A 15,833-nucleotide genomic window follows, 5' to 3' on the forward strand; every position below is an offset into this window, starting at 1 on the left:
ATTTAATAATGAAGGCTCAACTTCAAATACAGGATCATAATTAAATATTTTCAAATTACCTTAACATTATACTCAGGATGAGAATTCATATAATCAAAAAGCAGCTGATAATTCTTATACTGATGATCCCATTCTATGCGTTCACAGTAGCGAAAATCATCTCCTAGTGGGGCCAGGACAACTGTAGTACGGAAGAGCTTTGACTTCTTTCGGTACTGATCTAGAAGCATCTCAGCCCTACAAAAGAAAAAGGAAAATAAGAATAGTACTAAGAAAAGGACAATGGGGCAACTCATTAAAAAGTGTATTATGTTAAAAGAAATTGTTGTATATTTTACCTGTATTCTAGGTTAGTATGATTTATAAGGCAGATTTTTTAAAACTACTATACTAATTTTCATTATCCACTTAAAATATTCATAAATTTTGGGGTGCCTGGGTGGCACAGTTGGTTGAGCATCCAGGCTCTTGGTTTTGGCTCGGGTCACGGTCTCTAAGTCATGAAATCAAGCCCCGCATCAGGTCCTGTGCCCAGCGCAGAGTCTGCTTGGGATTCTTTCTCGCTCTCCCTCTGCCCCTCCCCTCTGCTCTCTCTCTCTCTAAAATGGATAAGTAAATCTTTTAAAAAATATATTCATAAATTCTTACCAGGGAGAAAAACCCACAGTTTTCCAATGGATTATCCTTAGAGAAATAAAGTCACATACCAACTTTGACATAAAATTACTGGGAACATCAATGGCCTCCTGAAGCCCGGCCATAGACACTGGATCCCAGATTGCCTGTGTTTTAAAATAATTTAGTCCAAGAAGACAATAAGGATTTCTTATCTATATAAACTTTGAAGTTGGCTTTGACTTAAGATCCCTTTCTCTAATTTGATGTAAACTTGCCTGATTACACATAAAAAAATTAATAGTTTGAATGAAACCAATTATAGAACCTGATTTCCTCTTCAAAAGGAAGAAAAACAACTTACTTAACACCTGCCATCAATAAACTGGATATGTGTCAGTGTCCTTCTCAGGGCTGATCAACAGATAAAGTTTTGGAGATCAAATAGCTTTTTTGATTTCTACCTCCCTCAGATCTAACCCGTGAGTCCAAAGGTCAGCTAAATACTAAATGTGCTGATGTGTTTTTATATTTCATATTCTAGGTTTCTGCAGAAAACCTGTGGGGTTGAACTGCTGAATGCTGAACTGGGGTACCATTTGAGTAAGTCTAGGAATACAAAGTATTTAAGAGGAATGGCTTATAAAAATGAAATTAAATAAGCGGATGAAGAACTCAGAGTAGTTCTCTATGTTTGTAATGCCAAGCTTAAGAAATCAGTGATAAATGACTAATGTGCTTTTTACCCAGTATTCCAATTTTCATTTCTAGGGTTATCGAGAAGTTCCAATTCACAATATAAAAACTTACGAAAGAAACTCAAAGACCATCAATAATGGAACGAAGTATTTTATAGAATTAAAAACATTTAACTAAATTTAGAATCTCACATGATCTTTTTATACTGATAGTCTCTGAAACTGCCTTGCAAATATTAAATTATTAGCAAAATTCAGTAACTTGGTGAGTAAAATATAACCATAATGTTCTTACATAACATAGTTTTCTGAGATTAGCATTCAGTAGAATACTTAATTTTTACTAATAATTTACTAATATCCCACACTTAACCAAAAATAACCTTGGATTATTACTTATAATTAAAAAAATACATGTCTAATGAGATTAATCAAATAGAAAGAAAAATAAGAGAAAAAAACCAAACATATAAATCACAGATATGAGAAAGATACACTGTGACTGAGCATCCAATCAGATTCCCCTAGGCAACCAGCATAGAAAAGGGTAAGTGATCATTTAAATGAATGCCAAGGTTTACTACTAGATATACCATATCTTGTGTGTATATGCATATGACACATAAGAGGAAAGAATCACGAACATTAAATGTGACTCTTCCATTCAGCATCTGTCCTAACTCCCAAGCTCCTGCTCAGAAGCTGTCAACACGGAATTCAAGAGACCAATCTATACTACCTGGTAGAGTGGATATTCACTAAATACATCGTACACTAATGCCAAATGAAATGACCAATATCACACTTGAAGATGTGCAGCAGCAATCTGCTCTTCACTCCTACCAGGTTAGAAATGTCAACTTAACTAGAACCAAGAAAAAAAAATTTCCTAGAACATCCTGTATCATTTGACACATAAATCACCATCATATGTAAAATACGTTGTATTTTAAAAACTCAACGTGATAAAGAATGGTACCTCTTTATTTGCGAAGTAGAGGAACCTGCTGAACTAAACAGTACCAATTTTATCACCTGTAAATTATAGTTAAATTTCATTTTCTTTAGGGTATTAAAAATCAAGTGCCACTAAGCTGGAATGCCCGTGTTTGCTCTCCATTAATCACAAAGTAAAAAGGATGGTGATATCCGGATGTGAAGTAACCAGTAAAGATTTCAAGAATTATAAGAAGTTTTTTAAAAAATCTACATAAGTATTAAATAGACTCTTTCATCTCTATGCCCCCAGGTGCCTGGAAATCACTTGCAGATTCACTGGAACTGACTGAGCACAAGGTATGTTCCTGGGGGGCAATCTTTGTAGTGTCAGATGGGACACAGCAAAAGGATTACACAAAATAGCTTCCCCCTCCCAATAATGCACTTTAAACAGGTACTCTCAGCAACACCCAAGAAAGAAAGAGAGGAGCCTCACAAGGTCTTTGGTGCACTGGGAGTCCCCAGTTAAAGCATCTGGTTACCTTCAAAGAAATTCCCTATCTCTGACCCCCTGAGCTACAGAACAGCGTATGCTGCCTAGCTCTATACCTTTTGCCACATAATACACTGGATTATTCTCCTCCGCCTAACTAACCTAAGCCCAGAAAGCACGCTATTCACTCTTCCTCACTGATCTTCACTGCTGTAGGAACCAATAAAATGAAACCAGGTTGATCCCTAATCTTGGGACAGTTTTTCAAAATAACTATAAAAATCAGATTTTGCTAGAAGCGATCTATGGCTTCAAGAAGGCTGCCATGTTAAAATACTTTTGTGTGTGCCAGAGTGAGGGGCCCTCAATGGAATATTTTATGGCCACAAGGACTGACTCAAGGCAGAGACTCAATCTCACCTTCTCCTTCCACACAGTTTTTAAAAAAGCAATTTTTAAAATAAATAGACTTGATAGTGCACAGTGCAAAGATCTTACTTTATTTAAAAGGCTTTATCATTGTGCTTCGAAACCACCTGGGGGCATGGTTATGTTGGCACCCTATTCTCATTTTGTTGGGCTGGAGATTTTTTGAAAGCTCCCTGGGTGATTTGGGCAGCCATGCTTGGTAACTACCAACCTGCCTCATCCTTGCCCATTTAACCCTCCTGTGGAAGGCAGGATGCCTGGCTTCTTCTTAGCAATTCACACGAGCGTGGAGTTCCCAGAAACCATCAAACTTACAAATGGCAAAAAAAATTGCACATAATTATTGTTATACAATTAGTGTACACAATATGATGAGTTTAAAAATATTCCTACACTCGTGTTGCCATCATGTTATTGAAAATTTTTTAAGGATAACATGTACAAGAACCTAGGCAGAGTAGGTTTTCAGAAACCAGAAATTCCAGGGTCTTAAAAACAGTTAATGAATGTTGTGGTTTGCAGAATTTATGGCTGTCATCCTACTTTAACTGTTTATAGCTACCCCCCTCACTCTCAAAAATCTCATGTGTTTAATAAATAACACGATCGATCTAAAAAAATAAAATAAAAACCTGTATCATTTTTCTGCCAGAGGTGAATGGTTTATATTGCAACACAATGTTTTATTTAAAGGCATTATACACCAGTAATTTTTAAGTGAAGAAATTAAACTTTAAAAGCACACAAATGACAAGTATAGGTAATGAGATGCTTCCGTCATGAGCATAATTTTCTTCCTAAAAAAATGATTCATTCCTTTTTTATTTAAGTAATTATCTTTAAGTATAAATATTCCTAATTAAAAATTGTCTGTAAGTCAAAAATATCAGAAAGATCGAAAGAGTGTATTCATCAGAGCTGGGCAGCATCCACTATTATTGAAATTGTATTAAAAGAACAGATAATTATACTCTTTATATGTTCCATTTCAATAAACCTGTTTTTGCAGTTGGGTTGCTTTTCTTACCAATGTATACAATAGAGACCAGAAGTTTTATTATCAACTAAAGTATGTGAGATCAATCAAAAGCAGCAGAAGGCTTTTATAATGAGGGCAAAGGAGAGGGTAATAACAGAGTGTTATAGGTTCTCCATTGTATATTGATCAACTGTTGTTCATTTTCCATTAAGTTATAACACATAAAAGGCACAGTCAAAGCTCTGCATTTTTAAGTTGCTTTAGATCTGGTTGAATAAGTACCTTGAGCATGGATAACGTTGGCTACTGAACCCTTTAGCAAAGAGCAGCAGAGTTGTTGCTTTGTTCAAGATGCTGTCTTAACGAAATGCATATTTTCATACCTCTTTTGGACATTTCCAAGATGTATTGTTTCTGGGGGGACTCCCCAGGGACAACCAAATCTGCCTCCGGGAAGCCGTTTAAAATCAAACTGGCAGCATATTTTAGGATCAGGTCCGCACGTATGAGGGATGTCATAGCTGTAGAAAGGCATCATGTGGCAAAAAATATCTGTGCCAGATCCCAGATCTAAAATAAAGAGCCAACAGACAAACCTGGATTTATAAATTGTGTTTTCCCAAAACTGTTCAAAATGCCAGTACTTTCTACATATATAATGCAAGCTCCACCCTAAATCTACAACCTACTTAACTACTACTCATACATAAACTCCAGTGGCATTTAAAGACCACCAGCCTGAAGGAAGAGACTCACATCTCAGTCTCTCTCTACCTCCTCTATCTAAACTGAGCAGAGACCCATCACGGACCAGTGTCCGCTGGCCTGGAAAGATACAAACGAACAGAAGCAAAAGTTATCCCTGGCTCATCCAAAAATATAGGCTGTGTCCATCCCTGGCTGCCAGCTCCTTGCCACATCTGTCCCCACATCAGTAACGGGACACACTGGGGAAGACCATGACACTAGCCGTGGAGGAAAGGAGAGAAGGAGAGAGGAAGAGAATAAAAGGAGGAAAGGAAGAAGTAGGGAGGCTTGTGAGAATGCTGGGCAAATTCCTATCTTTTTCTCGCTGTGAGGAGAAGAAAGGGCAACCGGAAGAGTTCACAGAGTCTCCCCGATGTTCACCAATGAAGAGCCACTGGGACTTTTCACCAAGAAAGCAGCACAGGACAAGGGGAAGTACTTCTTAAAACCAAACCAAACAAACAAACAAAAAAACCCAAGAATAAAAACAAAGCAAACAAAAAATATACTGAAAGCGAGCACTGGTTCCTGATGCAGAACTGTCTTTAATTAAATCCTCAATGCCAGCAAGTGTTGTTATCACTGCCCTTGAGAGGTCAGAAGCCTACCACCCAGTGATGGAGGACTTGAGCAAGGGTTAAAAATGGTTACCTTTTAGGCTCCTGACCTGTAAATACCTCTCCCTCTTTATTTATAAAGTGTGGATTTCTACTTTTCAGCAATGGGTTATGTATTGCTTTTATGACAAAGACAGACACAACAACGAAAACAAAAAAGCAACACGCACGTTTTAAAAAATGAAAATAACTCCTTCATTAAGAACCAGAACACACAAAGAAGCTCAAATGAGTTCCAAAACATAATTTTGAAGCAACATGTTCAAATCTATCTGGTAAGTGCTAAAATATTCCAGTTCTATCTCATACTCCATCTAGTTAATTACCAGCTCTTTTCCGAATTTTAAAGCTTTTATAATTTGTATATTTTTGTGCTGTCAGTTGCTTCACTGAATCACACTCGAGTGTGACATCACGGATGCTGGTCACTAATGCTTGCTATCCGCACAGAGGCCCTCGGTGACAACTCTTCTTCCCTTCTCCGGTAGATCAAAGACACTCAACAGCCCCACTCCTTCGCCTCACCCGTACTATTTAGCAGCTCATTTACACATTTCAGTTTATCTGCTGCTGTTGGTCTTGTCTTTTATCAAATTAAGACTATAATTTCCTGATAGGCAAGGAAGTTTTCTATATTTCTTCCAAGCATGGTATTAAGTACATAAAAGTACTTAGTACTTTCTTGCTGATTGATATTTATGGGCAATTTGAATGTAGGCAATACTGTTAAGTAGGGCCTCTTCAAATTAACAATCCTTTTTTTTTAATTAATATGCTCTTTGCATTTGATCAAACTATACAGGATATAACCCCCTACAAGTTCTCGTTTTCCCTACAGGTTTTAATTTCCAGAATAAAAAATTATATAGTTAATTTCTTTCCTTACTGAAAAAACAGCAGTACGTATAAGGAAGTTACTGTCTAGATTTACAAACGATTTTTTGAAAACACTTAAGGGGGGATCTAACTTACACAGGAAAACAAGTATGATGCAATGCAGTAATTTCTGAACATTGTTTTAGCAACGAAACCCTTTTTGTGGATGAAATCTTACTGAAAACCCAGTACCGGGAAAGCAGTGAATGGCAGGGGCTTAAAAGCCTGGGCTTCTGAACTACACAAAGCTGGATTCAGGTCTCGCCTCTGTACCTACTACCTGTATGACTTTTGGCAAAAGGCTTCACAGCTCTAAGCATCCATTTCTTCACCATTTAAAAGGGATAATGAGAGAACTGAAGTTAAAGGATAAAGATCTAGTGAGAGCAGATATAAAGCATACAGTACAATGCATGGCCCAGAATAAAGAACTCAATAAAGAAAAAGAAATAATAAGGTATTCTGAATTAAATGGGGGTTGGGAAAGGCAAAAACCTCTCAAGAAGCCTAAATCTTGTCTCCTTCCCACCCCTCAGCAAAGAGCTGTAGAAGTATGACCTTGGGAACACCTGTGCACCCACAGAATACAGCGTGAAAACAAGCAGGACAGGTAATAGGAGGGCTGTTCCAGGAGGACAGGATTAATGGTTTAAAAGGCAATTCTTACTAGATGCAGAGACAGGAAAGACAGAAGGAGGAAACACAGGCTGAATGTGAAATAAATGACTGGATATAAGTTCTCACACATGTTCAACTTTGTGATAAAACAAGTCCTTTTCAAAACAGAAGGAAGTAAAAGCATTCTTTGCAAAAGACTAATTCCTTACATTTATTTACTTCCTTTAGGCATAAAAAAGAATCCACAGTGTTCTATAGATAAATATCCTCACCACTGCTTAAGAGAATCTTAACACAAATACACTGGGAAAAAAATCGTAAGAATGTGTATCTTGAAGCAACCTAATTTTCAAGACTGACACTCTGAATAAAGCCCGTAACAGCAGGAGTTCATAACCCTTATGAAATAACATCTAGGTCAAGTGAGATCTTCCACTTTCATCACACCCTACGTACCCCAATTCTGTCTCCAAAAAAATTCCAGCGTTTTATGCAATGCAAAATGTTTTTTAACTGCATAATGAACTCTCTGAATAAGCATGTGAGAAAATCCAGCGCGTTTGAGGAGATAAGCCATTGTTGGTGAATGTCCAAAAGGATCAATAGACCAACCGGACCGAGGTTTCACTCCTGTCGATAAAGAAAATAAGTGTTATTTTTTTAATTGATAATGAAATGAAGTCACAATCCATTCAGAGCCATCAGAGTTCTTTGGTATTCTGGGTCTGAGGACAAAGCATCTGCCCAGCATTCCCCTTTAGCATACGTTCCCAGCAGGGCTCCCAGACGGGAGGATGCTGCCGCTGCCATGTCTTCTTCCCAGGCAGAGGAATCGCACTAGAGGTTAATCAACTGGCACTGAAATCAGCACTCTGCCATCTCATAGATACTAGAAAGCTCCTGCCATTTAATGGAGCTAGAGAAACAAACAGGACCTAGCCCCCATCCTTCTAAGACCTCACAGTCTTGTTTTCCTTTGAGGTGGATAACCCAGCAACTTGCTACGTAATAAAGAAAAGTAAGCTAACTTATTTCAACCTGGACTCCTCAATCCCAACGTTAAGGAATTTTCAGGCTGTCTTTCATACCTCACAATAGCTTCAAATCATCTTTTTATACAGTAGCAGAAGTGACCAAAATAACTGCACCATATTTCATTAAATCTTAGTGAAATATAATAAAATTGTAATATAATATAATGCTGGTACTTTCTCTCTACCCAGAAAGGATTAATGGAATTCTCCACAACTGACTCACAGCAACTGTTAAGAGCCATTGACTAAAGATATAGCTCAATTTCACATAGGGTACAATATAAAAAATAAACATAATAAATGTAAAGACTGGAATTAATGAAAGAAGACTAGTCATCCGGCATTATACAAATCTGATCTTTTATTTATTCAGGATACTCAAAAGCAAACTTGTACATACAACCTATAGAAATCTATAGACGTAGTATTACTATGTGCATTTTTTTCAAACACCTGGTTAGCACTTCCATATACCTAGACTATGAGAGGTTCTAGGATTACAAAAATGAGTTTATCTTGATCCTGACTGCACAGAATATCATGCAAATAGGTGTAACACAGAGTATCAGAAAAGGGAGGGGAGGGAAGAACTCTGTGGAACAATCTTGAAGATGAACACAGAACTGGGAAGCCAGCAAAGGAGACTGAGGAGAAAAAGTCAGAACTCTCAGAGGACCAAGAATATGTGTCAAAACTCAAAGAACTGACCACATATTTTTGCATTTCACATACGTAATTCACCTCTAAAAACTGTAAAGAAATCTTTTTAAAAAATATTTTATTTATTTGAGAGAGAGAGAGAGGGAGAGATCACGAGCAGGGGGGAGGGGTAAAGGGTGTAGCAGACTCCCCACTGAGCAGGGAGCCTGATGCGGAACTTGAACACAGGACCCTGGGCCAAAGGCAGATGCTTAACTGACTGAGCCACCCAATTTAGCTCATATTTCTGTGCTGTCAGTTGTTTCACTAAATCACACTCAATTTAGTATTTTTGGTTTTTTGTGGTGGTATGGTTTAACAATTCTGGAACTACTTTTCATGTATTCTAAGGTTGAGCAAATTAAGACCAGGGAGCCAGGGTTCACACTGTTAAAGAACTACCAAATATGTAAATGTGGGAGAGCAGAATGTACTTTAGGACCCTGACTTGAAATAGGAGGTATCAGCACTAACTTACGGTTTTGTAACACACACCCACACCCACACCCATTTTCTAGCTCTGCCCCAGGAGGGCCTAGATACAGTAACACCTCAGGACCAATGAGCACACCTTAGCTTCTAGATGATGACTTCTGAACACTATGCTCTATTAAAAATAACCTAAAGAAATGGCTCATCCCAGGACGGTGGCTGGGAAAATACAAAATAAGCCTGGAACATATACTTACAGCATAAAGTAAAGAAATGGTCAAAGAATCATCGGAACATATTAAAATAACTCAGGAGACAGCCTGTAGGGGCTTCCACTATCCAAATGTGTGACAATTGGGGCATCAAAATAAACAATGATAGTACTGGGTTATAACCCATTGAATAAAATAAGAAGCCACGAGATCCATGAGCCCTAAATAAAAAGAAAATAAAAAAAGAAATAGGAAATAAAGGAAACAAAAAGGAAAGGTATATTCCTTTCAGTAGAATGCCAACTAATAATTATAGAAGGAATGACAGAATTAGAAAACCATCAATGGATCCTAAAACTACAACAGGCAAGTTTGATGAGGAACAGGATATTTAGCTAATCTCAATGTGTCTCCCACAAATAAGTTATTAATTAAAGAAGAAAGATGTAACAGTATGGCAAAGAAACTTAAGAGACACAAATTAAGCAACTGACCAAGGCTAGCAGCACCAGTATTAGAACAGGGAGACATCATGTGCCTCCTGACAGGATGCACTGAGGCCAACAGAACATCACTGCAGTGATATTCGAGCAAAAGAAGTAGATTGGTTTAGGGGCACCTGGGTGGCTCAGTCGGTTAAGCGACTGCCTTCGGCTCAGGTCATAATCCCAGGATCCTGGGATCGAGTCCCACATCGGGCTCCCTGCTCAGCGGGGAGCCTGCTTCTCCCTCTCCCTGCCACTCCCCCTGCTTGTGCTCTCTATCTCTCTGACAAATAAAATCTTTAAAAAAAAAAAAGAAGTAGATTGGTTTAGGTTAGGAAGGAGGGAAGAAGGGAGGGAAGGAAGGAAAGAGGGAAGGAGGGAAGGAAGGAGGGAGGGAAGGAAGGAAAAACAACCTGAAGCTAATCGTGAGGAAATGGACATACTCAAATAAAAGGACTTTCTACAACAAAGTCCTGCACTCCTCAAAAATATCAAGGTCAAGAAATTTTTTAAAAAGGCTGAGGAGCTAGCTGTTCCAGATTAAAGGAGATTGAAGAGATGTGATAACTAAATGCAACACATGAGCATGGTTAGATCCTGGACTTCAAGGGAAAAAAAAAAAAAAAGCACCTTTTATTAAAAAAAAAAAATGCTATTGAGAATTTGAATATAGCCTATGAATTTGATTACAGTATTATATCACTGCTAACATTCTGGATTTGATAACTTTCTTCTGGTTATATAAGAAAATGTCCTTTTTTTTTTAATTTAACTTTTTTTAATTTTGTTATGTTAATCACCATACATTACATCATCAGTTTTTGATGTAGTGTTCCATGATTCATTGTTTGCGTATAACACACAGTGCTCCATTCAATACGTGCCCTCTTTAATACCCATCACCAGGTTAACCCATCCCCCCACCCCCTCCCCTCTAGAACCCTCAGTTTGTTTCTCAGAGTCCATAGTCTCTCCTGGTTCGTCTCCCCCTCCATTTCCCCCCCTTCATTTTTCCCTTCCTGCTATCTTCTTTTATTTTAACATAAAATGTATTATTTGTTTCAGAGATACAGGTCTGTGATTCAACAGTCTTACACAATTCACAGCACTCGCCATAGCACATACCCTCCCCAAAGTCTATCACCCAGCCACCCCATCCCTCCCACCCCCTACCACTCCAGCAACCCTCAGTTTGTTTCCTGAAATTAAGAAGAAAATGTCCTTATTTTCTTAGAAAACACACAATGAAGGATTGGAAGATAAAGAAAGAAGATGCCTCCAACTTACTGTCAAATAGTTCAGAAAAACATGCATTATGAATCTAAGTACAGGACATATGAAAGAGCCCTTCCCAGCTGTCATGCAGCTTTTTATAAGTTTGAAATTATATCAAAATTAAGTTATAAAATAATAAAGGATTGCAATGTCCCAAATAACAGGGGCGGAATTAGCTTGCAAGTGAGAGTAAAAATCACCATCAAATTCTACAGTGATGTCAGATTTTAGCAACGTTAGGGATGTTTTCCCTATCAAACTCACATGATCCACAGGAGCAGCAACCTAGCTGCAGTGGACTTAAGAGTCCCTGGGAGGTGATGACACAGAAAAGGAAGAATGTAAACCATATTTTTAAAAACTCTGACATGAAAGGAGGTGAGAGCTAGGCAGAGACCTAGAAAGGACCCCAGTATCCCACTAGGGTTTTCCTTGGTATGGTAAGTACTGTTTTAAAAGGGGTAAGGGGCAAATTTAGGTAAAAGCACAGCACAAAAAAGCGCCAAAGTTTTATAAAGGGTATGTTTGCCAATAATACCAGGAAAGATCATGAAAAAGATTTTGTGCCATCAAGCAAGATTATCAAAATACATAATAAAGTAAAACTTGTTAGGAAAAATGACAAGAAATGGTCATTAAAAAGAATAAAATACACCCCTCAATTTTTGACAAACCTAACAGACTTAAAAATTAGAACATAAGTAATATGAATAATATAATTAGTCACTGGATTATTCCAAGTACATTTAATATTAAAGCTTAAGAGAAGTCAGGGAACAGTTAGAAAAACAGGTATTTTGGGCAAAAGACAATGTTGATAACTCAAACTTCAAAAAGTTTATGATATTTTGGGCAAAAGATAATCTTAATAACTCAAACTTCAAAAGGTTTATAATGATATTTGCATAACAGAGGTCACAAAAGCAGAAATTAACAAAAAACGAAACAATTTAAAAAGCATTCCATGACCAAATATAAAGTATCCAAAACAACATGCTGTTCTAAATTGCTTAAAAAACAAAACAGAACATGAATTTACAAAATGCAGCCAAAGCTACAAAAAGATATTTCATTTTCTCAAATGTGTCCATTATCTAAATGTAAGAACTAAAAACCATAAAGTTCCTAGGTAAAAACCACAAAGTAAATCCTATGACCTTAGGTGAGACAATGGTTTCTTAGCTGTGACATCAAAACACAAGTGACAAAAGAAAAACTAAAATGGACTTCATCAAAATCAAAACTTTCGTGCATCAGAGGACACCTTCATGAAACTGAAAAACAACCCACAGAATGGAAAAAAGTATTGGCAAATCATTGTCTGACAAGAAACTAGTGTCAAGAATATATAAAGAACTCTTACAAGTCAACAATAAAAAGACAAAGAACCCAAATGTAAAAATAGCCAAATAATTTGAACAGACATTTCTCCAAAGAAGATATATAAATAGCCAATACACACATGAAAAAACGTTTAACATCATTAGTCTTTAGGGAAATGCAAGTCAAAGCCACAATGAGGGACCATTTCATACACACTAGCATGGCTAAAATAAAAAAGACAATAACAAATGTTGCACATGTAGAGGAATTAGAACTCTCATACATTGCTGGGGGGAATGTAAAATGGTGCAGCCATTATGGAAAACAATTAGGCAGCTCCTCAAAATGCTAAACACAGAGCTACCATATGACCCAGCAATTCCATTCCTAGGTATAAACTCAGAAGAAATGAAAACATATGTCCTCACGAAAACTTACGCTAGTGTGGGGTAGGGGGATGGGGTAATTGGACAGTGGTCATTAAGGAGGGCACTTGATGTAATGAGCACTGGGTGTTATATGCAAGTGATGAATCACTAAATTCTACCTCTGAAACTAATAATACACTATATGTTAACTAAATTGAATTTAAATTAAAAAAATATATTTGCTGGGGAAAAAAAACCAAAAACCAAAAAACAAACAAACAAAAAAACCTTACACAAGTGTGTATAGCAGCATTATTCACAGTAGCCAAAAAGGGGAACACTCTAAATGTCTAGCAACTGAAAAAAGGAGAAACAAGTGTGGTCTTTCCAAACAAAAGAGTATTATTCAGCTATAAAAAGGAATGAAGCACTGATACATGCTACAACATGAATGAACTTGAAAACATCATGCCAAGTAAAAGAAGCCAGTTACAAAGGCCATATTGTATGATTCGGTGTATGTAAAATGTCCAGAAGAGTCAAATCCATCCATACAAAAAGCAGGTGAGAGGGCTCCTGGGTGATTAGTCGGTTAAGCGTCCAACTCTTGATTTAGGCTCAGGTCATGATCTTAGGGTCCTGAGATTGAGCCCCATGTCAGGCACTGTACTCAGTGGGGAGTCTTACTTGGATTCTCTCTCTCCCTCTGCCCTTCCTCTGCCCCCCTCCCCCCACACACACTCTCCCTGTCTCTAAAATACATGAATACATCTTAAAAAAAAAAAAAAGTAGATTGGTGGTGGCATGGTCCTGGGGCAGGGAAGGGTGGAGTCAAGAAAGGAGTGTGACTATTAATGGGTCAGAGATTTCTTTTGGGGATGTTGAAAATGTTCTAAAAATAGAGGGTGGCAACGGTTGCACAACTCTGTGAATAGACTAAAAACTACTGAATTGTATACTTTAAGTGGATAAATTTTATGATATTGGAGACAATACAATTTTAAGAAGAAAATTTATGCTGAGCAAAAGCTGCTGGATCCAAAGGAGTCAGTCCATATATTCGAAGTTCTGAAACAGGCAAAAATAACCTACAGTGATAGAAATCAGAGAGCAGTTGGCTGCAGGAGAGTTGAGGAGGATGAGGGAACTTTCGGGGGTGATGAAAAAGTGGCTTAACTGGGTATATATATTTGCCAAAACTTGAACTCTATAGTTAAGATTTGCATGTTGCACTGCATAGAACTTATATGTCAATAAAAGCTAAACATAAAGAAAAAAATCCCCAAACTGAGGTTTATAAAAGAAATATTCTTGGTTTAGAACATAATTATTTAAGAAAAGTGGCACTGTGTAGGGGGTCCCTAAGTCTGCCACCCCCATTTAGTGAGCTGTTAAGAAAATGTAGAGGACTCGGCATATGGTCATACTCACAGCTATGACTTATTACAGTGAAAGGACACAATGCAAAATCCACAAAGGGAAAAGGCACAGGGGGCACAGTGTCCACGGGAAACCAAGCACAAGCTTCTAAGAGTCCTTTCCCTATGGAGTCACACAGGATGGGTTCAATCCCTCCATGTTGTGACAACAATCGAAACAACTGTGACAAAAGTGAAATGCTATCAAACAAGGAAGCTCCTGAAGAGACTCAGCGTTCAGGGTATTTGTTGGGGGCTGGTCATGGAGGCATCCTCAGCCTAGCAGTACATGTTAAGATTCTGGACTTCCAGAAGGAAAAGAACTCAATACATGATCACAGTAGCATCTGTGATTAGCATAAACTACATTGTTTTTACACAGTTTAAACACAGTGAAACAATTCCACAGTATCTGTGTGGTAAGGATACATGTTTTTTATTGGACTTATTTCTTGGCATTTCTGTTTTTTTCCTATTTAAAATTTTTTTCTGTGTTAGAGATAAAGTCCCTGCCATCCCCATTCATTCTTTCTTTATATTTTGGAATAATTCAAACTTAAAAGAAAAGGTGTAAGAAAAATATGAAGAACTCCCATAAACTCCTCCACCAGATTTACCAATTATTAACATATTTGCTTTACTTTTTCTTTTGCCATATCATTGGTGTGATTGTTGTTGTTATTAGAATAAGCTGCAGATATCATGCCTGTACACAAAAAAGAGATAACACAGGAGGTCTGAAAGTGCTATCTTTAGAAAGGTCTTGCTTGGAAGGTTTGCCCTTGGCTGGTGTCTGGGGACCTGGATTTCCTAAATGCTACAAAATTGTACTCAGATATGAAATATTTGAAAAGAATTACATACCACATTGCAGGATGCAAATATTAGGTACTGCAAAGATTTAAATGAGTCCCATGTTCTTACCAGTTGTAGTGAACACCTGGTTTTATCAGGGCAGCGTCCTCTTCCCCATGTCTTGTGGTAACAAGATCCCTCTTTCCCATGGAGGACCTATTCACATGGTTCCAGTGGAGCGGACCATGCCTTCCACAAACCCCTCTCCCGCATGACCATTTCCAATAAACTGACTAGGGCTTGATGATTTCAGCCCCTATACCTCTGGCCACAGAAACTGGCTCAGAGTTATGCACTTAATCCAAAGTGAGACAATTAGGTAAGGCATTAAGGAAAACTACTGATTAGACTGGGAAGATGAGAATCCTAGTTGCCTATGGCCCTCTTACTCACCATGTGAAGAGAACCAGGAGAAGACTAAAGCCATGCAAAAATAAGCAGAGCCAAGTGGAGCCTGGGTGGCTCAGTTGACTGAGCATCCAATTCTTGATTTCAGCTGAGGTTATGATCTCAGGGTTGTGAGATCAAGCCCCGAGTAGGGCTCCATGCTGGGCATGGAGACTGCTTCAGATTCTCTCTTTCCCTTTCCCTCTGCCCCTCCCCCACCCTCTCTCTCTCTCATAAATAAATAAGCAAGCAAGCAAGCAGAGCCAAAAGAGACAGTGTCCACACAATAAAATCTGAGTCTCCTGGATCCAACTTTACCTGAACCTACCATACC

General features: G+C 37.9%; 1 protein-coding gene across 1 annotated transcript in view; it reads right to left on the reverse strand.

Moving 5' to 3' along the window:
* The window catches only part of MAN2A1 (mannosidase alpha class 2A member 1), a 165,866-nt gene that overhangs the window by 89,862 nt on the left and 60,171 nt on the right, over positions 1 to 15,833 (reverse strand). Inside the window, exons 6-8 of the mRNA XM_036123025.2 lie at positions 7,468 to 7,641; positions 4,537 to 4,723; positions 60 to 237 (exon numbers count right to left, since the gene is read on the reverse strand). Of these exons, the coding sequence (XP_035978918.2) occupies positions 60 to 237; positions 4,537 to 4,723; positions 7,468 to 7,641 (539 nt within the window). The remainder of the gene's footprint in view (positions 1 to 59; positions 238 to 4,536; positions 4,724 to 7,467; positions 7,642 to 15,833) is intronic.

This window comes from Halichoerus grypus, chromosome 2 (genome assembly GCF_964656455.1).
Source record: "Halichoerus grypus chromosome 2, mHalGry1.hap1.1, whole genome shotgun sequence".
NCBI lineage: Eukaryota > Metazoa > Chordata > Mammalia > Carnivora > Phocidae > Halichoerus > Halichoerus grypus.